The 24,283-nt window shown below is 53.1% G+C and overlaps 1 protein-coding gene across 33 annotated transcripts in view; it reads left to right on the forward strand.

Annotated features, from left to right (window-relative positions):
- The window catches only part of PCBP3 (poly(rC) binding protein 3), a 63,064-nt gene that overhangs the window by 20,252 nt on the left and 18,529 nt on the right, over positions 1-24,283 (forward strand). For 16 of the 33 annotated variants that reach the window (XM_033007372.2, XM_033007380.2, XM_033007379.2 and 13 more), the window contains 8 exons: positions 12,144-12,215; positions 12,495-12,518; positions 13,528-13,560; positions 14,192-14,308; positions 14,721-14,852; positions 15,158-15,286; positions 18,007-18,150; positions 21,081-21,122. In XM_033007372.2, the coding sequence (XP_032863263.1) occupies positions 12,144-12,215; positions 12,495-12,518; positions 13,528-13,560; positions 14,192-14,308; positions 14,721-14,852; positions 15,158-15,286; positions 18,007-18,150; positions 21,081-21,122 (693 nt within the window). Of the gene's footprint in view, positions 1-12,065; positions 12,216-12,494; positions 12,519-13,527; positions 13,561-14,191; positions 14,309-14,720; positions 14,853-15,157; positions 15,287-18,006; positions 18,165-21,080; positions 21,123-24,283 lie in introns of all 33 variants that reach the window. The other 17 variants (XM_033007385.2, XM_033007370.2, XM_033007371.2 and 14 more) reach the window with 7 other exon arrangements.

Genomic DNA, 24,283 nt, shown 5'->3' on the forward strand with positions numbered 1-24,283 from the left:
CACGGCGAGATGCTCGCCACCTCGCAGGGTGCTCCTCTGGGGAACCACCAATGATGCTTTACCCTCCCTGGGCTGGTGGTCCCAGGACCCTCTTTTCTCAAGCGATGATTATTTTATTTAACTCCAAGCTGGACGCCCGCTTGGAAAACGTGGAAGCTGCGCGGCAAGTGGAGCAGGCACCTTGCTTTCCCAGCCCCGGGTGGCACCTCCAGCAGCCAGCCCCCGTGCCTGCACCATGAGGGTGGGTGGCAGCCCGCGTGGCTTGAGTTTGCCAGCCCTCCGCAGCTTCCTTCTGGCCAGCTGAAATGAAAAGAGAATGGAAACACTTCGCGAATGGGTGAGGGCCGTCCCCATCCCTGTAGCGAGCTTTTTCCAGCTTCCCGCTGAATGCATCCGCCCTGGTGCTGCGATTGTGCACGCACACGTACCTGGCTTAATTTTGTTTATTCCATTTAGGCTTTGCGGGCAGCGGGTGCCACGCAGGGCACCCCGCTGGCTCCAGACCTGCTCGACCCCACAGATGCACCATCCCCCGGTGCTGCTGGGGGTACCACCCGTGGGGTGTCGGCGGCGCATCCCGCCCTGGATTTTGGCAGAGACCCGCTGCCCCACGGGGATGGGACCGCTGCAGCGGCTCTGCCCTCGCAACCCGGGCCAGGCTTGGGGACAGGGGTGGTCATGGCCCCTTCCCCAGCATCCCCAATTCCCAGCTGAACAAACTGACCAATTCCCTTGCCGGTGCGTTTTGCTCAGTGCTTAGACCCAAGGTTACAGAGGACCTACCACGGGGAGAAGGAGAGAGGAGAAGGTGGCTCGCCTTGATTTTAATCGGGCTTGAGGTTTAGCTGAAGTGAAAACAGATCGGGAGTGACAGTTTTGGAGCCTGCTGTCAGGGTCTGAGCACTGCGCAGCAGCAATCCACCCCCGGCCACCAAGGGCCCCCGTCCTCCTCCTCGCCAGCCGAACTGGGGGAGAAACACCATCACCGAGAGCAGGACAGAAGCCTTGGGGTGGCCACCGAGCATGGACTTACCCGCCGCCTTCTCCAGCCCCGTGCAAATGGATGCTTGAAAAAAGAAGGATGGGGTTAGGGCTGCATCCCAACCGATCTGCTCGGTCCTGACCGAGCGATGCCGGGTTGCTTCTCCAGGGCAGGGAGACATCCCAAGGGTCTCCCTTCTCATGTCTCCCATCAGTCTCCCCTTCTCAAAGAGCATCTGTGGTGAAAGTCACGGATTTCAGGCTTGTGGAGAAAAGGCGCAGGCAGAGCACTGGATCCAGCCCCGAGCCCCCAGGAGCTGGGGTTTATGGGGCCAGGCTGGTCACGGCTCCTCTGTCAGTCTCACATTTTCTGTGGAGGGGACCAGCAGAATGATGCTGCACCCGGTCTTTCCCTTATGTCCCCAGCATAGTGGGGGAAGGGGAATGGGAAGAACTGCCTCTTCCCCCATCCCTGGATGAAGACCGGCTAGGACCTGCCTAGCCTAGGTGTGTTAACAAGTTCGGTGGCATTCACGAGAGCAGCCCTAGCTCCCCATCTTTCATACTGCACAGCATGGCGTTGGCTTGCCATCTACTTCAAAAAAAAAAAAAAAAAAAAAATCATCAGCTAAATCAGTTGTTTTTTGTAGAGAGTGAGCATGATCAAATTAACAGGGGCTCTTTGCCCATCTTGATTTGGCACCTCCTGTTTGCCCCCACGTGCTCCAGGTTGGTCTGTCTGTCTGTCTGCTGGCGCTGGGACAGACCCCTCCAGGGCAGCCCATAGGCTGCGAGCCTCGTCCCTGTTTCCAGGGATTAGAGAGAGAAATGGAGATGGGATGAGACGAGGCAGTAGATTGCTTTGCTCTCGGGATGAAGAGATTTGTGGAGTGCCCCCAGATCAGTAGATTGAAAATGGGGGGAAATTATGGCGATGATGCTGCCTGTGGGATTAAAGCCAGGGAAGCCAGAAGGCTCTGGAGGAGGGGAATGAGGGGGGCCATGGATAGGGGTGGGGCGTGGGATGCCTGCTGCTCTGAACCGCAGGGAGATGCTCCTGATTGCATCCTCATCTGTCTCAGCGGATGCACTGGAAGTGGAAACCCGCCCCAGCCCCAGCTCTCCAGGATGCCTGAAAGGCTGTGCAGCATGATGGGCCAAGGTGGAGAGAGGGATGAGGGGACAGGAGGTCATGTCCCTCGTGGCTGGATCAAGAAAAATAGTGGCGGTGGCGTTTGGTGCCCGCTCTGCAGGTGTTGCGGCCACGCATGCATCCATGCAGCAGTGGCGCAGAAACAGCGCAGGCAGAGCTCTTGTGCTGGTTCAGTCCATTCAGCTCTTTTAGGTGAGGACTGAGTTACCCCCTCAAGGTTTTGATTAAGTCTGTGCAGTCTCTGGAACAGCGGTGGGATAAACACGCTCGTTGCTTTTGGCTTTCCCGAGGCCCCTGAGGTGCTCTCTTCTCAGCTGCCCCCCCCCCCCCCCCCCCCCAGTTAAAAGGATGCCAGGAGTGTGCCTGGAGCTTTTTGCAGGGTTGTGCCCTCTTGTTTCCAGGCTGCTGGAGGGCAAGCTGCTTGTCTTCTGAGGTCCACACAGCTCCCCATGGTCTCCCCTCCTTTATGAGCATCTGGCATGGACCTATGGCCATGAGCATCATTTTTTGGGGTCTCCTTTGGCCTTCCCCTGAAAAATGACATGTAAAAACTGGCACATAGGGGACTGCTGTCTGATTGTGTCACCCCTCAATCTCGAGAGGGGTGCATTTCCAACGCTGGCTTTGCTGGCATCCTTTGGGCAAGACACGGGTCCTTCGGAGCTGATGCACGGCCCCTGCAGAGCATCCCTGGGGCATCTGTCGAGGCATCTCCCAGTGTGAGGCGGTCGTTTCCCGGCTCCCCTTCCTTAGCCTCTGGCTGAGGGAAAGAAAGGCTAAACTGAGTACATCCCTGAAGCATGACCGACCCTGGGCATAGCTCAGTGTCAAGGTTATACGTGCAGTTGTCTAACAGAGATGAGCTTTATTTGCAAACAAGCAAATGTTTCTAAGATTTAAACAGTGATGGCTGGCAGGATGGCATTGTCACCAACAGCACGTAGCTGTGGGAAATCTCTTTTCCAGTGCCTGACCTGGATCTTCTTCACCTCAGTTTAAGCCCCTCACTCGAGACTGCTCCCTTGTCTCCCACCACCCTCCTCCTCTCCTGCAGAGCCTTGATTCCTCCAGCCCTTCCCCATGGGCCGTGTTTGGTGTTTGGTGTCTCTCTCGTGGAGACCCACCTCATCATTCTCAGTTTCCTTCTGCAGATCCTGCAAGTTGGGTTGTCAGTCCCAACCGTTTTCAGGTGGATGGGGAGCTCCTTCTCTGTTTCTGTGCGCTTAACTGCACACAGCCAAGCTCAGTACTTTGCCTTGATGAACTGCATCTTATTTTCTCCCCTTTGCCAAGCTGGCTTTGGCTTCTTGCTCTGCTCTCCAAGAGCTTCCTCCACCTGGGCTGTCACCTGGCAGTTGAACTGGAGTGCTGTTGATAAATGGGGGGGGGGGGGGGGGGGGATGGTGGTGGTGGTGGTGGTGGTGTTAGAGCATTTCTCAGCCAATTTAAAATGGTTTCATCTGCCTCAGGCTTCCCTGGCTCTTTCAGGGCAATGCCACGTAGGACAGTATTAACAACAGCCTTGTTATTGCCACCCCTGTATTACCAGTCGGGGCATTTCCCCATTCAGCGAAGGCTCATCCCAGGGGGTGTTTGTTGCTGGTGCTTGCAGAGATGCTGGATGAGCTGCCTCCACTCCCTTCACATCACACGAGTTTCTCCACTCTCCAGCATCTCGGTCCAGCCGCCCGCTGCAGCACCGCTGATGGTGTTTCCCGTGTCCCGTGGAGCGTGGCGCTGAAGTAGTCATCTTCCCAGTCCCCACAGTGCAAGGAGGTGCAGTTTCAGCTAATTTATGAAAGCTTGGGGATTTTTTTCCTGTTGCACGGGTGCTGCAACAGGACCCGCCCCACTCTTCAGCGCTGAGGCCCGCGGCAGGGTCCCGGCTGGGGATGCAATGCAGTGCTGCTGGCTCTGCCTTCCTGAGATGACCAGGGCACCTGAGCTGAGCCAACACTTGGTCCTTGTTGCTCCATCCGCAGCTCCTCTGGGGCCCTCGCCCCCAGCCTCACCAAAACATTGGCTTGGACATGAAGAGACAGACAATATTTGAGGAAAAAAGCGTAACGGATCATTTTTATCTGAATCTGCTGGCAGACCAAAGGAGGCAGAGTGACCTTCCTCATCCCAGGAAATGTTATTTTCTAAGCACACGGGATTTTGAGCGCACCCAGTACTTGCTAAAGGCTCACAGACATCTGAGGATGTTCTTGGTCACAGAGTTGTAATGGATCAAATGGAGTAGAGCAAGGAGCATTAGCTGCCATCGCCTCATGAGGTGACATTTCTGATGTACTTAAGCAGCTTTGCATTCACTGAAAATGCTATTTTTATTGGGAAATTGTTCCAAAATTAACTAACAGGATGAATTGGAAGTGGCTGAATTAAAGTCTATTATTTCCACCCACCCACTCACCCCAGCCTTCTAGAAGCATCTTTAATTCACTACAAAATTAAAAATAATCAGCGAAGGCTCATTGTTACTGCAAGCAGGGTTATCTCAGCTTGTCAAGGTAGCGGTTTAACAGGTTCAAGTCACTGATTTTGCTCAGGGTCCCACAATCATAGTGCCCTGAAATCAGCCCAGACAGGGTTTCCTGGCTTGCACAAGGGCATCTAACAGTCTGCCCCTGCTACGCTGTTGTGTGTCCAACCTCTGCTTGCAACGCAGCAGCGGCTCACGTGAATGAATGGAAATTCTGCATCCTCTAGGCCTCTGCTGATAGATCGCTCAGGTGCAGCTACCTACATTTCCTCTAAACCTGATAATTAACATAAGCCTCCAAGTTTTGTCTCCTGCAAATATATCAGGGCAAGAGATAGGCGCTGTCATCCTGCTGTGCTGTTGCAAGGGATGAAATCATGTTCAAGACCTTTATCCTGAGGAGATTGGTAGGGGAATGCTGCAGCTTTGTTCGCTAGCCTTCACACGAAAGATCACAATAATGGCACCGCCACTGCAACAAAACGAGTCGTTCTCCTTGGTCCGGGCTTGCCTTAGAGATGGTGGAGTCTAACACCATCTGACACGCGGGCCCCGATTCCGATTTCACGCACGACTGCACATCCGTGCACCAGCCGTGCCAGGGTTGTGCTTCTTTGGTCTTGGTTAACTGTTGAGGTGCAGTGGGCTGCGATGAACCACACAGTGCTCAGAGGATGAGCAGGGACTCTCACTGGACATCCCTCCCTGGGTTTCCAGTGTCCACAGGCTGGAGCCAGGGGGTTCTGCGCTACTTTTCATTGTAGAGACTTGCCAGCTTTCCTGGACTGTGCTGGAGGTATGCGATGCTGTGTTTCTGTTCCATTTAGTTTATCCATCAGGTCAGAAATCACTCTGAAGTGCGTGAAACCCCACTAAAAATCTGCAAGTATAAGGGGGATCAGCAGAGGCAAACGAGACCGGTATATGGTCAACACCCAAAGCAGGATGCACAGCCTGATACCAGCTTGCAGGTGCACCAGATGAAGGAGAAACCCAGGAAAGCAGCTGAAAATTTCCTGGAGGGGAGATCAGGCTTAGCATACCTTTGTGCTGGTCTGAGAGCAGAGGTGTGCATTTGGCTGGGATGTGGCTGGGCCCACCGTGGTGTGACAGGGCTGGAGCTATGGGCCATCATACCAGTTGATCCTGAACTCTGGCTAATACCAATATCTAGAGCCAGTATCTCTCCCCAGAGGACCACCCAGTGTAGAAAAGCAACCCTGCTCTCTAGGGAGCAAAGGATCTGGAGGGAAAGCCTTGTTGATGTGAAGGATGGTAGGAAATGGTTGTTTAGAAATAGAGAAGAGTTCCCGATAGTTGCAACCAGCAAAGAGGGTGGTGGGAGAAGCAGGAGTTAAAAGACCACCTGATGCACGGCGGTAGCAAACGAGGGAGCAGGAGAGGTTGCTTTGGTGGTCCTGGCGCTGAATTTGTGGGCAGAGGAGGCAGCAGAGCAGAGAGGGGAAGGGAAGGAGAAGAGAGTCCGGAGGAAGGTGCATTTGCATCCCTGCAGTAGTAATTGGGGTCATTGTCATAGAGGTGAGCGAGACTGGAATAGCCCGCTGGTGCACACGAGCAAGGAGGGGAAGGCAGGCTGTAACTTCTCGTCAGCAGACAGTGAGTGACATCTTGGACCCCGAGAGGAGACATCTCACCCAGAGGAGTGCAGGGAAATGGGAGCAGGTGACCGAGAACGAAGCCTTCAGAATCACCTGCTGTGAGGGCAGGAACAGGGACATTTGTCTCCTGTGATGCTTGGAAAGATCAAGGGCAGGTGAGAAGCAAGGATATACTGCTGACTAATGTACCAAGGTGGCGTGGGGGTCTTTTTTTTTTCCTTTTTTGGTTATAGATATCTAACATATTTCCACTGGAGCTGGAAAGTAAACAGAGGAAATGTCGACCAAAATGACTACGGTCTGGAAAATGGCAGCAGCTGGAAATGCAGCTTTGTTGCAAAATGGCATTTGGTGTCACTCATGTAGATGGTGCTACTGTCCTCTCGCAGCTTCATCTGCTGATAGCCGAAGTCTGGTGGTGACTGCTACATTTCCATTTGGAGCCTGGTTTTAAGGGAATGCTTGACTTTGGTTTTCTGCCATAGTGGTTTTTATTCCTTCCAGCCCTGTCCTGACCTGGCCAGACTGTGCTGTCCTCATAATCCTGAGCTGGCTGCACCGCGGTGCTTCCCAGCCGCTAAAATGCAATGCTGAAAATCGCCGGATTAGGTCTTAATGGCAGGATCAAGCCACTGGGTGATGAGTGGGGAGAAAGCTCCTGCTTACGCAGGTGGACGGGCAGTGCTCCTCAGGAAAGCAAACTAGAAAGCATAAAATATTGGGAAAGCAGCTTCTTTCCTGCCTTACCCTGCTTTTCTCTACATTTAGCACATCTTTCATTTGCCAAGGCTCAGAAAATGCGGGTCTGAGTTTTGTGAAGGGGGTTTTGAGAGGTCAGAGGTGTTTCAATATTACTACCCTCTCAATGGAAAATGTTGTCTTGGGTGATGGACTTTCTGGCCAAGATGTTAATCCCCAACATGAAAGTCTGACACCCATATTAGAAATCTTGGCCGTGCCATAGCATGTTGCAGTGTGCTGAAGGACACTGAAGCTTTGTGGTTGTCTTTAACACCTGGCTTTCTGCTGGTGGGGCTCCTGAAACACCGAAGAGCCTGGGAAGCGTGTTGGATGTTTTTCAGGAAGGCATTACCATTGAGTAACCGCCAAGATGCTTCAGGGTAGGGTCTTGGGGGTGGTCCTCTGGGCAGGTGGCACAGCATCCCTCTACAGACCAGTGCCCTGGCCACCCTGCTCTTTACCTGCACAGGTCAGCAAGGGCTCTTGGTGAACAAGGCTCCAAGGTGTAGGTGTTTACCAGCCTGCACCATCCAAACCTATCAAGAACATGTGATTTTCTGGAGGGCGTGTGATGGGAGAGGGGTGTGACAGAGACTTTCTTCTTCGCGTTTGCTTGGCAGTGCCTGCGAACTTTCCATCCAAACCTTTCAGGGAGGGGGTGGGTTATGCCTGTGGGACATTTTTGCACCAAGTTGTCCTCTCTGTTTGCTTTCGGACAGCTTGAACAAAACATTGTTGTCCCCCAAAACAAATACCTAGATGAAGCAATGAAATTTGATCTCTGTAACGCTGATGAGAATATTCCATGACAAGAGCTACCCGATAAACTCTACCTTGTGTGTCGCATGTCTACTGACAAGACTGTATGTCCCAGAGGCACCAGGGTGTCTTTAGTGCAGATAAGAGACCCTCCCTCTGGAGTTGGGGTCTGCAGGCAGTAGCAATGCTAGCGCCGAAGCAAGAGGAACTGTTTTGTGGTGGAGCTTGTTAATGAGAGCCTCAGCCACCTCATCCAAAATGCAGGCTGCTGCTGCTGCCTCATCCCGGGGCGGCAGGGGCTGTCTCGGGGGAGCTGCCCCCCAGTTCTGGCAGCAGATGCCTTGGCTGTCCACCGGGCATTTGCAGAGGAGGGGTAGGCAGCGTTTGCTGGAGCTGCGCCGCAGGACTTGCTGGCGTGTGGTTAACGTGCCTGGGGAGCCCAAGTGGCTACATGGGTGGAGGGAGAGGAGGAGGAGGAGGAGGAAGAGGACGAGGAGGAGGGCTGCCTTCAGCAAGCACAGAGCCAGTGATGTCTCCCAGCCCCTGCAGAGCTCTGCCCGAGCTCGGCCGAGCCCGCTGCTATCGCCCATCTGGAGGGGACTGCGGGAATCCCAGCATCCACTTTTCCAGCTCCTGTTTGGAAACCAGGCTGGAGAACAAAGTCCAGCCCAGAGCTTGGTCTCCCTCCCCCTGTTACGCTTCACATGCTGTCTCCCATCTGGGAGATGATCGTGGTATTAAATGAATTTAATACACCGTGTTCAGAATTCCCCTAATTAGAAGATTTTGCTCAAATTTTAAGAGATTGTCGGTATTTGTGAGGTATCACCAAGCATAAATGCAAGAGCGCCAGTTCAGGCAATCACTCCAACCTCTAAAAAAGTGGAAAGGAGAAAAATCAGTGTGTAAGTTTGCGTGTGGGGAAAAGGAGTCTTTCTGCTGTTCTAGGTTTCTATTTTACTTCCTCTTCGCCGCTTTCTCTTTGGTCACTGCTGCCTGAGCTGCTTTTTCAGACATAGGGAATTTCTGATAGTTTAAGGAAATTTCCCAGAGTTAATGTATTTCTGATAGTTTAAGGAAATTTCCCAGAGTTAATGTATTTAATCTCAGAACTGAGGGAGAAGGAAGAACTGGATTGCTCTGCGTACTGGTGATGCCTCCTCTGAGCACTCTCCCAAGAGGTAGCTGCATTTAAAAGACCTATTTATTTTGCAATGGGGTCATCCTTTGGAAGAACATTGTCCGGCTGTTTTGGGGCACAGCAGCACCGGGCACTGTGCTCCCCACCCTGCAGAGCTCCCCTCATTGAAGCGCAAAGACATTTGGCTGCTGCTCGTGTTGGCCGTGCATGGAAGGATGCTGCTCCAGTCCTCTGCCCAGGCATGATGCTTGGCAGACCCTCGCTTGGCTCACTGTGCAACTTCCATTTTGGGGCCAAACTCGACACGTCTGTCTCCTAGTGCTGTGTCTTTGACCTCTGCGAGGCTGCACCTGCTTTGCACTGGGTTGGAGTTAGGCTCTGTTATCTACTCCATCCATGGGACTCGACGTAATGATGTCCTCAGGGCTTCCAAGTAGATGGACAAAGAAGCCATTTCAGAGCTGCTGTGAACGAGGCATAATACATCGGTGAAGAGGAAGGGTCTGAGATGGGTCTCTCTCCAGGCAGGGAATGCTCTGAAATGCTCAAAATGGCGTTTGGGGGATAATTTTCCCCAGCCCTTTGTCGGGGAGGAATGAGGGCTGCGGGGGGAGGCATGCGCCCAGGGTAAATGCCTTGGCTCTATTGTTCCCATCACTTCCATTGAGGTTATGAACCCCCATATAAAAGACTTACCTTTCACTAGTATGATTAAGAAAAGGCCAATGTAGCTTTCCCGCTCACTGGAGCGTGAAGCGTGTTTAATTTAATAATGCTGATAAATCTTAAAGCCAGGAGCATTTGGCTAACACATGACCCACTTTTTCAATCAATTGGAAACATTTACATAACGGCCTGACGCAGGGTTCCTCCCGTGAGGCATGTGGAGCAAGGGATGGCAGACACCCCCCACGATAAGCGCTGCCACTGTAGGAGATTTGGTGACAGCAAACCGGTGAATTCGGCCAGTCCTTGGTGGGCAAATCGTGACCCACCTCATTAGGACTGCCAGCTCTCCCGCTGCCACAAGGACGTGCCTAGGTTTAGAGAACCTCAGCCACTCAGCTGGGCTTTGGGGTCCATCACCCCAGCGGCAAAGCCCAGACTGCTCCAAGGTCCCACCGCGGTTGGGCACCCTGCAAAAGAAAACCCTCGGGGTGGTGTGGGGGGCCAGATGGCTTCGGGAACGCCGCCTTTGTAAGCCACGGAAGCCACTGCCCGTGGATGTGCCTCGACCATGTGCTGTGAACAGCCTCTGCCTTCCCCTGGCTGTGCCGTCGGAGGATGCTTCTCACCCAGGAAGGGGAGCTGTGTTTCTGTGTTGGCGTGCGCCAGCCTCGTGGGTAGCTGCAGTGGTGGTGTGGCTTTGGTTTTTTCACTCTGACAGGGCTAGGTTGCTCCTGGGGCAGGACATCCCTCGGGGATGGCTGTGCCCCTGTGCGACAAGGGCGTCTCTTCGGTGCAGGCGCTTTGTCTCCTGGCATATCCCGGACTGTGTACGTCTGACATCCTGACATCTGGTGTCCCGTCATCCACAAATCAGCCCGTTCAACCCTTTCAGCATTGCTTCCCATGCCTGCATGGGAATCAGCCTGGGGTTAACCAAAACAACCGGTTATTAATTTTCTTTTATTGTTCACCTGCAGTGGGCTCAGTGTTGAAAGAGAAAGTTCCTGATCTCGCACATTGCGCTGTTGTGTCGCAGCCTGTTCCTATTACTCTGGTCCCCAGCGTTGTCACCTTCTTCCTCGGAAATTTTGTCCTCCTCCCCACCCTTAACAGTGCCTTTTGGCTTGACATCTTCAACACTTTTTATTTCTTATCCTTCTTGTGAGGATTTTACTTTTTTTTTTTTTTTTTCATTTGTAACGTTCATTGGCCTCAAGATCAGCATTTGCAAGTAGGTTATAAGCAACCTCATTCCCAGTGAGCTGGTCTCCTGTCAGCTCGGTGAGAACAGCGTCTCCCTGCTATCCACGTGGGTTTTATCCATTTTGGGTTTCATAATAACCTCTTGGAAGAGGTTTTACATCAAACCCATCTCCCAGCCATGATTTGCTCATTGCTGTGCGTTTATTTGTCCTGACTGCCTCTTTGCATTAAAGTAATACTTGGCAACTGGTTTACCTCCCATTTTTTGGTCACATAAGTCCTCATCTGAGCAAAGGAAAATGCAAGATGCTCGTGACCAGGATGAAAAATCTCCCATCTGATATATACTGAGGGATTAAATAACATGGGGGAGAATTGCTACAGATCTCTGTCAGCACAGCACGTAGAAGGATGCTGGCACCTCCCTCTGAGACAGGACCTGTGTTCCCATGCAGTAGGCTGCAGCGACATTTCATTTGCCACGTCCTTACACAGAGATGCTACTAAGGAGGTGTCAGGAAAGAAAAAGGAAGGATTTGTTGCTGTTCTGTGATTTTTTTTTTTTTTTTTTTCCCCTGCCTCCAAAACATCAGTGGCGGTTTCCCTCTAGAGGGCAGAGGAGGAAAGGGAGAGAATGGGAAGGGAAAGGAACGTGACAGCACCAGGAAAACTTGCAGAGGTTTTGTTAGATCCATGCAAAGCAGGAATGTCTGGAAATGGCGTGGTCCTGAGACAGAGTGCCCGGCTAGAGTGCCCACAGGTCGGGATGAAAACGCAGATGTGTAGCAATCAGGACACCAGCTCTATCCTTCCCACTCTGTGCTCCTGGGGTCAGATAGATATTTCCTGATTACTGGAAAACTGGCTTTTGATTTTCCAAGTGCCCATTCCCACTTGAAGTGGTGAAGTTTGGTTTGCTAGACAGGTGCCCTGGGTCTTTCAAAGTCCCAGTTCAGCCATCGGTCTTTGCCCAGGCTGCTCCACTGACTCCCCGCTCCTGCATCCATACACTCAACTAGGCACAGCTGCTTTTCAGCTCACGCAGGCTACACATCTGGCTGTGCCACCTCGGACATTTGAGTCTTTGCTCCCACAATAGCGTGTGCATAAAGCTGGTGGCAAAGCCACAGCAGAGCTATGGGATGTTCCCAGGCTCGCACCCAGCGCAATACCTGCGGCGAGCACTCGCAAAGGTGCTCAGCCCACGACACCCCCCCGCAGCTCCTCCAGTTGAGGCTTTCCCACGCAGGCTCCATCCCACGTCAAAGAACCTGCCTATTCTGAGAGAAAACATTTCCCCCTCTCTGTCCCCAGGTGATACAGCCGTGGTGCTGTCTCCTTCTGTGCCAGGGCTGCCCTCCCAGCTAACGCACGTCTCCCGTCCCCTGGTAGGAAATGGAGTCCAAGGTCTCCGAAGGCGGCCTGAACGTCACCCTCACCATCCGGCTGCTAATGCATGGCAAGGTAAGGGGCTTTCCTCGCAGCTCCCTCTCCCACCTCTGCTCCAGCTGCGCCTGGGTCCGGCCAGCCCCAGAGCGGGTGCGGGCATCCTCCTGTTCATGGGGAGGGTGGCATGGTGGCAAGGCGCTCTTGGCCCCTCTCATGCCTTCCCCCTGTCCTTCTTCTGGGGACACTGTGCACCAGGTCTTTGCTTCATTATGGGGTTGGGCTGGATTGTCTTCCCATTTTGTAATATCAATTCCTTTCTGTTTGGCTTTTTTTTAATTTTTTTTTTTTTTGTAGGAAGTTGGAAGCATCATTGGAAAGGTAAGAACGTCTTTTAAATGTGTATTTAATGCTATTGCCTGCACGATTTGCTGCCTGTGTTGTGGGAGATGCCAGTCACCTCTTCCCTGTAACGTCCCTTCAATGTTTGTTGTGCATGAGCTTGTCTCTGAGCTTGTGAGACAGAAATGATCAGAGACCGACAGAGGGATCAAAGACCATTCCCTTAAAAAAAAAAACCCACACCACCAAACTCATCTAGTGCTGTTTCTAGCAGCTTCATTGTGGTGACAAATGGGTATTTGTGATCATGTTGCTCTGATGTGTTGATTAAATAGATTCATTAAGAGAGATTAAGAAACGCCATGCAAACCTGTTTGAATTCTGAAGCACTTCCCTGTGAGGCCACAGGATGCCATTTAGCTTGTGCAGAAAAGCTTCATGAGGTGCTCTGTTCCCTGGTGCTCGCAGTGGTGGTTTGGAAAGTCCTGGCTCTATAGGGTTGGGGTTTCCATGTTTGTAAAAGGCAGGTTTGTGGTAGCAAAGATTTGCAGTGCAAACACCTTCTTCTATATGCTTGCGCCTTGTTTTTCCATCTAGCTTGTCCATCCCTGGAAAGATTCACAGCTGTACCTGCTTTATACCTGGATATAAAGATACTAGATCTCTTTCTGCAGGTACTAGATAACTGCCCTTCAAAGGCACTCCAAGGTGCCATCTTTTCTCAATATCTGATGAGTTTCTGAGCTTTTTCCGTGCATTTTTCCTCCTAATAGGAAACACAGAAAAGGAGGTAGAGGCTGCGGTTGTGCATTAGTAGCTGTTTTGTCTGTTGTGTCCTACAGACACAGGGAGCAGGGCTACAACAGCTTACAGCCTCAGCTCTGCAGCTGACCATCGCGTGGGGATGGAGGGCCAGGCATCACAGAGCTGCCCCAATGTTTGGCTGCGCATTGCCACGTATTAGAGAGATGCGTGGCTGAAAGGGTTCTTTTGAAGGTGGAGGTCTTGAATTCTTAGTAATAGCCTGTGTTTCTGCATCTTATTTCAGAAAGGAGAGACTGTGAAGAAGATGCGTGAGGAGGTGAGCAACCTGCTCAGTAAAAATGCTTTGTAGGAGGAGGGGAGAGGAGTGGGAAGGGCTGTTGGGCTGACCTGGCCAGCAGCAGAGCTGCACATTGCCCTGTGCAACATGTGCAGTACTTCCCAGGGTCAGGACACGCAACCCGGCTGTGCCCAGAACTCTTTGGCCCAGTTTTCTCACTCTGTACTCAAACAAACTCCTATCACATTTAATGGGAATTTTTCAGAGCCAAGAATTTGCTCTTAATGAAACATTGAAATTAAGTCACTCGTAAGATGCTTTGTGCCTGCAGATACCAAGGAGTTATCAGATCCTTAAGTAACACTCTTCTTTCTGCAATGATCCCATGCGCTGGTCTTGCCTTGATCGTGTGGGTTTGCATTGCAGTAAAAGACCCAAAGCAGACACTTGGAAACCCTTTCTGAGGGTCAGGGTAAAGGCAGTGCTGGAGGCACCATGGGGGGCAGGGATGGGAGTTTTTAAGGTTAGGTGGGATGGCATGGTGCTGGCAGAGAGGATGACGAGGGACCAGGCTGGGATGGGACCTGACCCAGGGGAAGGGCTGTGCCTCTGGCACATCCTCGTGGGTTGCTTGGCTGTGGCTAGTCCAGGGCTGCCCTTCTCCTTCCAGAGCGGGGCAAGGATCAACATCTCAGAGGGAAACTGCCCCGAGCGAATTGTGACCATCACCGGCCCCACCGATGCCATCTTCAAGGCTTTCGCCATGATCGCCTACAAATTTGAGGAGGTGAGCAACGTGAGCCCTTTCCCCCGGCAGGGCAGAGTAACAGGGCCTGTATCGAGACCCTTGGGTAGCCCACTAGCCAAGCAGAACTCCGACGTGCCCACTGCTGGGGCCAGCAGTGCAGATGGGCCTGGGTACCTCCAACCCACGAATACCTGGCTGGGCTTGATTAACCGGTACACGAGCTTGGCACAAAACCTTCCAGACATCTCTAACTAGGCGAGAACAGAGCTTCAGTGAACTATCCCAGCGGTCTCATAGTTAATTAGCTGCAGGGATGCACAGTGATGCAGCTGCATCCAGAGACCAGCCGCATCTGGGGGACGTGACCCCTCTTTTTCTGGCCCAGGTCATTTGGGTTGGCAGGGTCTGGCCAGGTACCAAGGGCTGATGCGATGCGTTCTTCCTTCCCAAGGACATAACCAACTCAATGAGCAACAGCACCGCTACCAGCAAACCTCCGGTGACACTGAGACTTGTTGTGCCGGCCAGTCAGTGCGGCTCGCTGATCGGCAAAGGAGGCTCCAAGATCAAGGAAATCAGGGAGGTAAGCCAGACTTGATTCCATCATTGCATGTAGTCCCAGCTCCTTGGAGCTGATCTGCGACCAAGGCAAAGCTGCCTTGGAGAAGGGGATCCTTACGCTGCTAGCGCCATGCATCACACTGCTTCCCAGGATGGTCCTGCTGACGTAGGAGCAGCATCCCGCGGGATCTTGCTGGTGTGCTGCTGCGGATGCAGGCAGGGCGCTGCATCCCAGCTCGTGCAGGCGCGTGGCGCCGGAGCTGGAGCTGGCTGCAAGGAAAGGCATTCAGCTGTGGGATTTCTCCTCCTCTCTCTTTCTGTCTCCAGTCCACAGGTGCTCAGGTTCAAGTGGCGGGGGACATGCTGCCCAACTCCACGGAGCGGGCGGTGACAATCTCGGGGACACCCGACGCAATTATCCAGTGTGTCAAACAGATCTGTGTGGTGATGCTGGAGGTACAGTCTGTAACAAAGGGGGTATAGTACATAGGAAAAAACCCCAGCTGGCACCACAACAGCGCTGGGAGCTGTGGAGCGTGTCTCTCGTACCCTTCACCGTGCGTTGTCGGACCACTCACATTTCCTGGTACCTCCGTTTGAAACCCACCCCGTGTGTTTTCCCCACCATTGTCCATTGTTTCTAGAGTCCCACACTGGAAACCTGCCCGGTCGGGTGACCCAAAGGAGATGGTTTGTGTAATAGCACTGGGTGGCTTTGGGAGAGAGGGGTGCCGGAGGAAGCCGGGTGGACTGGGACAGCTGTGGCTCGGTGTCCCAGCAGCACCCAGTGTGCCGTGGGAAGGGGATGGGAGCTGCAGCCAGTCTACCATGCTCCTGGCCTTCTCTGCATGGGCTTCACGGTGCCCCGTGAAGACCACGGCTGGGAGGAGAAGGCCAGTGCATCCCCTAAGCTGGGAGGACAAAGCCAGGCTCCAGTGAGGCACAGCGTGAAGGGCGGTGAGGAAGGCTGGTGCAGAGCAGGGCCCGTAGGGTGCATGGACATGTGTCCAGGGTCTCGTTGTCTGGGAGAACTGGTGATGAGCAGAGCCTGAAGATCGTTTGCGTGGGGAGGTGCTGCTGTACCAATGGCTTATTGCCAGGGACGACCACAGCCACATGCCCCACATCCCTGCTTGCCACCTCCGATGGGAGACAATCCAGGAGGAAAGGCCTCGGGACACAGGACGGTGACACCCTCCGCTCCTGGTGCCTCCTCCCAGGGGTCGCCAAGCACAGACCGACGTTGGGCCCCTCTGCCACACTGCAGGGCCCGCACACCGCTGCCCTTTCACGGCAGGGAGGAGCACATTTGCCGCGGCTAGAGCTTCGGGCAAGGGCAGCAAGGCTTGGTGGAGGTGAAGCAAAACCCCATGCAAGCAACTTCAGTCTGGCAGCAGGAGGAACTTCCATGAGCCACGTTACCCTCCGCTGCTGGTAGTGATGCTCAGGCGGGTATGCTGCCAGAGGAGTGCGGTTTTAGCTGCACAGTGACTCCAGATTATGCTCTGGACTGCGGCAGAGATGGGCCCGAGGTGACGCTTGCAGGTGTCTTCTAAAGTCTTTCATGGCTGCTGTTCTTGCCGACCAAAGCAAGGGGTGCAGCTCCTCTGTATGGCTCAGCAGTGGGAAAGAGAAAAACTCATGAGTTTTCTTGCAGTTTGAAATGTGGGAAGTTCCCTGACTTTAGCAGTTCACAGAGATGCTCCTTATAACCTTAAGTTATCTTACTGCAGAAATCCTCGCTCATCCCCTCCCAGATTCGTAATGCCATAAAAGAAAAAGCAGATTTGTGATTATAGGGGCTGTGCTTTGATCATACAGCTTTCCTGCAGACCTGTGCTTTGCAGGAAGATTTGGATATGCCAGTTGGCTACAAGTGGACATTTGGAAGAATGTATAGAAAAAAAATGAAGAATTTTCCATGAGATAGCATAATTTATATCTCTTATCTTTACATAGCAGAAACCGGGTCATTTCACTTCGGGTAGAACCCGGAGGCTTTTACGTGAAATTTCTCCTGATCCCTAGAAACCTTCAAAATCCCTTCTAAGGCCTCTTAGTTATGTTCAAGAGAAAACCGACAGAGATAACTTGAGTGAGGAGAGCCCACGCACCGTGCAGTGGGATGTATTGCTATATCTTGATGTGCATCACTAGAGCTTTTGCTCCGAAACTAGAGGCACTACTCAGGCCACAGCAGTGAAGAGCAAGATGCCCTGCCCGGCCGGAGCGGAGCTGCCCCGGGTCATGCTGCCACAGGAGGAGATCTGGGAGCGCGTACGGGTCTGTGGCTCTGCTGCTGGAGTCTGGCCTGGTGGACTGCTACCACCATGCAGCTCCAGGAGAAGATCTCTCGAAACTCTGGTGTTGCCACCCGAGAGGGATTTCCAGCCTCTTGGAAATCCTTCAGAGCTCAGCACTCTGGCCAAAGTCATCTCTGCCACTTGTCCCACCAGGGCATGGGAGGTCAGCGCCTGCTGCACAACCACCCATCTCCCAGCTTGGATGGCACTAGACCAAACCAAGTCCTGAAGGTGACCCCCGTCCCTTGAGGCGGTGAGGAAGATGAGAGAGGTCCTAGAGCCTGAGTGTCATGCCGGGTCGCTCGGAGGGGTTGCTCACTCCTGACGCCCATGCTCACGACGCCGTGCCACAGCTCCTGGTGCTCGGCGGGGCTGGTATGACCCCAGGGCGGGCCATCGACGTGCAAGAGCTCTCAGCTTGCGCAGAAAGCCACTGCACGAGGAGGCTCCTGGCAGCCAGGGATTAAAAGCCTGGTCCTGGGGGTGTATCCCCCCATCTTGCTGCTTTGAGGGTCTCCTTGGGATGTTTTGAGGTGGGTACTGCGTTCAAGCGTCAGGCCGGAGTCTAGACCAGGCAACGCAGCTTGCGGAGAGCGGAGCGAAGGTGAGGGAGGCAGTGGAGGTCTGGGAACCGATTTAGGGGCCCGTTCCTTGGCTGGGGATCTCCCGTACCCCAGGTTGTCCTTGTTGTCCATTAAACACCAATTTCCCCCTGTGTCCTCCTGTCCAGAAACGCAGTTTGCCTGGTGCGGGTGTTGCTGGCAGCGGCCCCGGGGGCCGTGCTCTGTCGGGTGCTTTCTAACGCTCTTTTTGCCGCTGTTTCAGGAAAGCTCTTCTAATGTTCTCTCTCCCTCTCCTTGTCCCTTTTCCTAGTCCCCACCAAAAGGTGCCACCATTCCCTACCGCCCAAAGCCCGCCTCCACCCCTGTCATTTTTGCAGGTGGTCAGGTAAGAGCCGACCCGCTTGCAGCCTCCACTGCCAACCTCAGCCTTTTACTGCAGCACCAGCCGCTGCCCGTTAGTGCACTCAGGTTTCTTGCCTTCTGACTTGCATGGTGTCATCCCATCCGTTGTGTGCCACCGCAGGTGGACGGAAAGCTCTTTGCAGAACCGCTGGCAAGTTTGCAAGCCTGGGCAGACGGCTTCGCTCCTGTGATGGTTGCTGGAGGATAAGGAAAGGGCCCGCCTGGGGAAACAGCGTCTTAGCTCTGCTCGGCGCTCACGCACCAAGAAAAGGCTGGAGTTTGCTTCACTAGACCCAAATTCAGGACTTGCCAACAGTTACCACTGTGAGGGAGAAAAATGAGAAAAGCCTCACTGACCATGCTTTCACAGGGGCTGAAAGTGTTTATTTTCCTGTCATCTCCAGTCCAATTAAAAATAACTTTGCATAGTTGTAGTTGATGCAAGATAGGAAGGGCTCCTCCCAGCCGCTCCAGGACTGTGCTGAACCTCTGTTCAGGGCAGCCTCTGTGAAAGAGTCCTGTCCCCATCACTGCTGCTCGGCTGTTTTGGGGTGCTGCTTCCCCTGAAACTCCAGTAACCTCTGCTGCAAAGCTGGGCCTCAGCTCTGCCCGTGAGAGAGCCTGCGTTGCATTGCCTTCAGTGACAATTGCAGGCTTGCAGCCCTGATGTGGTGCTTCCACCGACCCTTGGGAAGTGATGGCTGATTTTCTTCTTTGCAAAATAACCTTTGCACACGCGTGCCATGGGAGCTGGCGGTTGTTCTGCAAACAAAAATCAGCTCCCGCAGCATGTGATTAATGAAACAAGGGCGGCTGAGCAGGCAGGTGCTTTTAACGAGGGGATGTGAACCCTTGCTTTTTCCACCTCATCTTCTCACCTCACCAGCTGACCGAGGACCTGCCTGTAGATGCCACCATCGTGTGGTGCACCAGCACCTGCCAGGATTGGTCCTTTCCCAGGAGCTCTGGCATCCAGGTAGAGCCAGCACCACGAAGCTGCAGCTAATGCTACCCAGAGCAGCTCCACACAAGTTATTTCGTTTCTCCCCAACCGTAGTAAATAGCAGAAGGATGAAGCCCAAAGCACAGGCTATTTCAGGCAGCGTGTTGAATTAGCATCTCTTAGTCATTGCCAGCATCAGGAGGAGTGTGTCGTTTAGTCCGAGCAGCCGTCCTGGAAAAGAGCTTTCAGTCCAGCTGCTTGGTGAACTTCTCAAAAGGGAGAGTAAGACGGAGGTAGCGTTTCTCCTGCTGGCTGGTGTCTTGCGCAGAAGCGATGCTGCGGGAAGAAGCAACCGTCTCTGAAATGAGAGCTCTTCCCTGCTGCCCCCGAGGGAGCGCTGGCTCTGCCCGGGGTGGGGGGCACGGGGCGGGTGGGCAGAGGAGAGCAGGTGACAGCAATGCCGCAGGGTGCTTTTTTGGGGGGGGTGGATTGAACCTGCAGGATCTCAGCAGGCCGAGGGGACGCGGTGGCCGATGGCAGCTGCCAAAGGGATCAGCCCCATCACCCACGTGCCACGTCAGCCCCTGCAGAAAGCCGGGGGGGGATCACACAAGCGGGTCTGCATCTGTCCAAGACACCTTCCTGCCTTCAATTAGTTTTTTCTAATCGGTTTTGTCTAATAAAACAACCAGCACCCAAATGAAACTGCCAGGGAAGGCTGAACTTTGCAGAGTGGCCTGTGCCACGTCCCCGCAGGCACACCGGTCCCTGTCGTGCTGGGATGCCAGCAGGCATGGGGACTGCCTGGGGCTTTGCCTTCCTTCCTCCAGGATTTCAGGGGGGTTCCTCACACAAAGTGCTTTGCTGTTTGCAAACGATGCAGCAAATTTTCAGAAGTTTCAGAGGGATTTTTTTCCTTTTTCTTGGCTATCTTTACTCTCCCTTTTTAAAGTGTTATCCATCTCTTTTGCCATTTCTGTCAGAATCATCTGAATTATGTGTCATTCAGTGAGATACATTTTGCTAGTCCTAAATATTGGGCTCTCTAGTGTCTGACTGTGCCCGCAGCGATGCTTATTTTCAGGTTATTTACAAAAGAGAAAGGATTGCTACAAACGATGGGAAAAACTCTCAGCAATTTGCCTAGCAGACATCTGCATAAATTTGGCAACTGTAGCTGGTGAAAGGCATTGCCGTGCAGGCAGTCTGTCCCTGAGCCATCTCCGCACTTCTTGAGACATCAGCAGGGTCCTGCCCAGCTGGCTTTCTGCACGGCAATGCCTTTCCCCCCCCAGCAGAGCACTGGGATATACTGGGTAGATGTAAAGCACATTAAGAGCTGTGCACCTGAAAATATGGAGAGACTCACTGCGCTGGCTTGCTTTCTAGGATCTCGTTTAGGTGCGAAGGGCAGCGGTGATGTTACCGTGCATCCGCTACACAGATAATTCTGGGTTGATGAGTATCTTCTGCACAGCGAAGCCCAGTCTTCCCGCTCCGTGCAATTCTGGCCCCTTTAAAGAGCTGTTTCCTTCCTTTTGGAAAAGCCAAGCTGAGCCCAAGCCTGTCAAGTTGGGTAGCTCAGCATGCTCCGGCTTTGATCGGAGGGGTACATCTCCCTCCCACCCAGGGACTTGCTGGCTCAGTGAATTTAATGCAGCACAGGGAGGCTCTTCCCCTGGGCTAGCCAGGGGGGTGCGCGGGAAGTGCTTCTTCCCTCATCCCCCTCCAACCTCAAAATTAAGCCGGTTAAGTCAAAATTCAAGATCCCACACCCCTCTTTCACCAGCAGCAGAGTGAGGGGAGAGGTGTGCCGGTGGCACAATGCTCAGCTCCCCATACTCCATTTTTGGGGGATAACAAGGGGTCCCAGACAAAGCCGGGTGGGAGCTGAGCTCCTCTTTAGCCCCTGCATTTACAGCATTTACCCCATGTGAGGCAGGAAGGAGCAAAGCCTGGGGACAGCAGTCCCTGTGGAGGCACGGGACCTTGCCACCACCTCCTGCCAGCCCTAATAACATCTGTTTTTTTCTTTGCAGGCCTATACAATTCAGGGACAATACGCTATTCCACACCCGGATGTGAGTTTTACCCTAATTTTTCTTATACCCTTTTATGTCACCTGCATGCTACTGTTAATTCACATAATATTAATATTAGACAATAATATTAATAACATATTTTCAAAGTAACTGGCCGTGTGTAGTATCCATAATACCTTGAATAGCCTTTCAACCTGTTAGCACTAAACTTTATTAATTCTGAGGACTTGGCCTGATGCTAAATTGTTTGCAATGTTCAGTGCTATCCCTTTGTCCTGAAACAAACCATACTCTATGCATTTTGTGCCTCAAAATGATCAAAACACACAAAGAAAGGGAAAAAGAAAAACAAAAAAGCCCTTCCTCTCTATTTCCCCCCTTGTCCTTAAAATGTGGGTGAGCCTATTTAGGTGCTGAGTGCCTTCGTGGGGTGGGGAGAAGCCAGAGCTCCAGCGGTGTGTGCTTTCTTGTTTGAAGCCTGGGCAGGGAGGACGTGCCTTTTTTTTTGGGGGGGGGGGGGGGGGGCCTCCTCTGGGTGAATCAGAAGCAGGAGCAGAGGTTGGGCAAAAAATACCTCTCGCGTCCCCCAGGGAGGACGCGGATCCTGCCGCGGTGCTGGACCTCACCCTGCCGAGGGCTCTGAGCCTCCCCACGGGAGCTGGACCCACAGACCGAAGCGGCCACCCTGGGTTTGACCACTGTCTCGATGGGTTTGGCTTTGTGTCTCCCGAGGAGGCGGGGGACATCGCGGGCACGGTCCCCGCTTCGTCTGGAACTCCTCGGTGCGGAGACGAGCGCCGGTGAGGCTGGCAGCGCGGGTGAGCTTCGCTGGTGCTCCTGCCAGGTTCCTGTGCCTGGGGTGGGTCAGGGAACCCCAGCACATTTGTGAGGGGGGACCTGTAGGGAGCGACTGCTGGCGTGTCTGCATGCAAAAGTATCAACAGAAACAGAAAACGAGTCTATTTTAAAGGATTCCTCCGTGAAAAGCGGCAGCGAAGCACTGCAATGCCAGCAGCGCGGCTGCTCGGTTTCTGGGGTCCTCAAGGCTGACACGTGCCAGGGAGCTCTTGGAAGAAGCTGGCGTTTTCTAAATGTGATTCAGAGGGGATAAAATACCCGGCAAGTCCCACTGCAGAGGCCCCTTCTTGCTGGCACACCTGCGAGTCAGGGGTCCAGAGTGGGCGCTGAGCACAAAGATGCGGCTAAATTCTAAGTGGCGTGGTCCAGGCGGAAAAACTTCTCCAGATATCCCGGGCACTGGAAGAGTTTGACGTAGCTCGGCGTTCCTCTTTCTGATGGGTGTGTTTGTTGGGTATTAAACCATGGGATTGCTTTTTGCATGATTGATAAACAGGGCAAGGCTGTCCCATACCGTGAACGCACACTCCCTGTGGGAACGGTTAGGAGCTGTAGGCTGGATTTTGATTTTCAGAGCAGTGATTTCACGCAGTGTATTGGAGGCTTTGGCTTTCCGCGCGACACCAGTATGCATGTGCTTTGAATAGCCTGATGTGATGTTTGCTCAGAAATATTCTTAATTGTGCGGGCTTCACTTTTGCTCTCTACGTGGAATATAAATAAATAAACCTGCATATTTAGTGAGGATAGATCAATATATCCTTTGTCCTCGTTTTTCTCTGAAAGGGATGGCAACAGCTTAGTGTTTTCCTTGTTATTATATTCCTCTGATTGACAGGAATAAAATACATTTCGAACATTTGCTGGCTGCGCTCTGCCCTATTCCCAAGAGATTTGCTGAGAGCTGGAAAGAGTTGTTCATATGGGGGCCATGTGCTCCATCCTTACTCTCAAAGCTCTCTCACAAGGACTGGCCATTTTAAGCGCTGCTCAGTGCAGTCTTAAACGTGATTTTGGGGCATTGCCCTTGCTCTCACAGGTGTCTGTGTTTAGCAGATGCTTTCTGCAGACCCATGACTGCAGAGAGGGCAGAATTTCAGATGCCAAAGCTAAAATGCAAGCTCCTGTCTTGATTTTCTGCCCTGGGAAAAACTCTCCCACGTCTACAAGAGTTTTGGCTCATGAAGGGCTTTGGCATTGCCCGGGTACTCGTAAGCCACTTGGGCTGTGATGTGCAGCTACCTGCCTTCACGAAATTTGTGGTGGGAGATGAAAGGACACCAATGGCAGCGGGGAGTCGGGGGTGTTTGGGAGTGAAATAAATGTCGGGTGCAAGAAAACTCCCGAACCAGGGCATCACTCCTGGGTTCACACCAGGCTGGCAGCCGATGAGATGGAACCCGGAGTTGCTGTGGGTACCTGGTGATGCTCGGCATGGCTGTACGTTGGTCCCAGTGCTGCTGTCCTATCCTGCCCTGTCCTGTCCCTCCCAGCAATGCCGGCGGGGGAACGCCGCCCTGGTCTATGGGGAAAACCAGAGTTTGAAGAAATGGTCTCAGTTTTTTGCTTTCAGCTTTTCCCGTGAAATGGGAGAGATGTTTGGTGCATCGCAAGCTTTCACTTTAAAGTTTAGGCGTAGCCATTCTCTCCTCTTGTATGCTTTTTTATTACTGTTGTTATGGGTGTTTGCTTAATACAACTATCCAAATTATGCCTTAAAAATATGCTAGATCAGTATTAGAAAGGATTTGGGTGTTTTCCCCCCTCGAGTGAAGCGGGACCCCCGCCCCGAGGCACAGTTGGAGCCCAGGGGGCTCTGCTCCCCGGTTCTTGTCAGTGCCAACGAAGAGGCAAGGAGATTTCATCTAGAGTCCTGCCGGCAGGACCGGCTCTGCACAAGGAGCTCCGCAAACAGGGTGCGCCTGGCTTTAATTCAGCAGAAAACGGGATAGTTCTCAAATTAAAACCAGCAGATGCTGCTGTTCCTGCTACCTATCCGGAGCTGACTGTGTTTCGGCAGCAGCCTGCCACAGCACACCTTTGGTTTGCTTTCCATGCCGCCCTGGGAGAGGTGGGCACGCGAACTCTTCCCAAGGCCTGGCGAGACCCGTCCCCCACGCCGGCAGAGGCTGGAAGTCCTCACGCCTCTGCTGAGCAGGGCTCCCTCGGGGACCTCTCCGGGGACTTGCAGGCATTCCCCCCTCTCTGCTGCCTCCCTCCAGCCTCTCCCCCGGTGTGCTTAGCTCCCCAAGCCTCCTCTCTCCAGCGCTTCCCCTTCACTGCTGCCAGCCAGACCTGCCCGCGCTCCCTCCCCAGCCACGCTGCAGGAGCAAGGAGGTTTT

Source organism: Tyto alba, unplaced genomic scaffold (genome assembly GCF_018691265.1).
Source record: "Tyto alba isolate M040663 unplaced genomic scaffold, T.alba_DEE_v4.0 Super-Scaffold_7, whole genome shotgun sequence".
Lineage (NCBI taxonomy): Eukaryota > Metazoa > Chordata > Aves > Strigiformes > Tytonidae > Tyto > Tyto alba.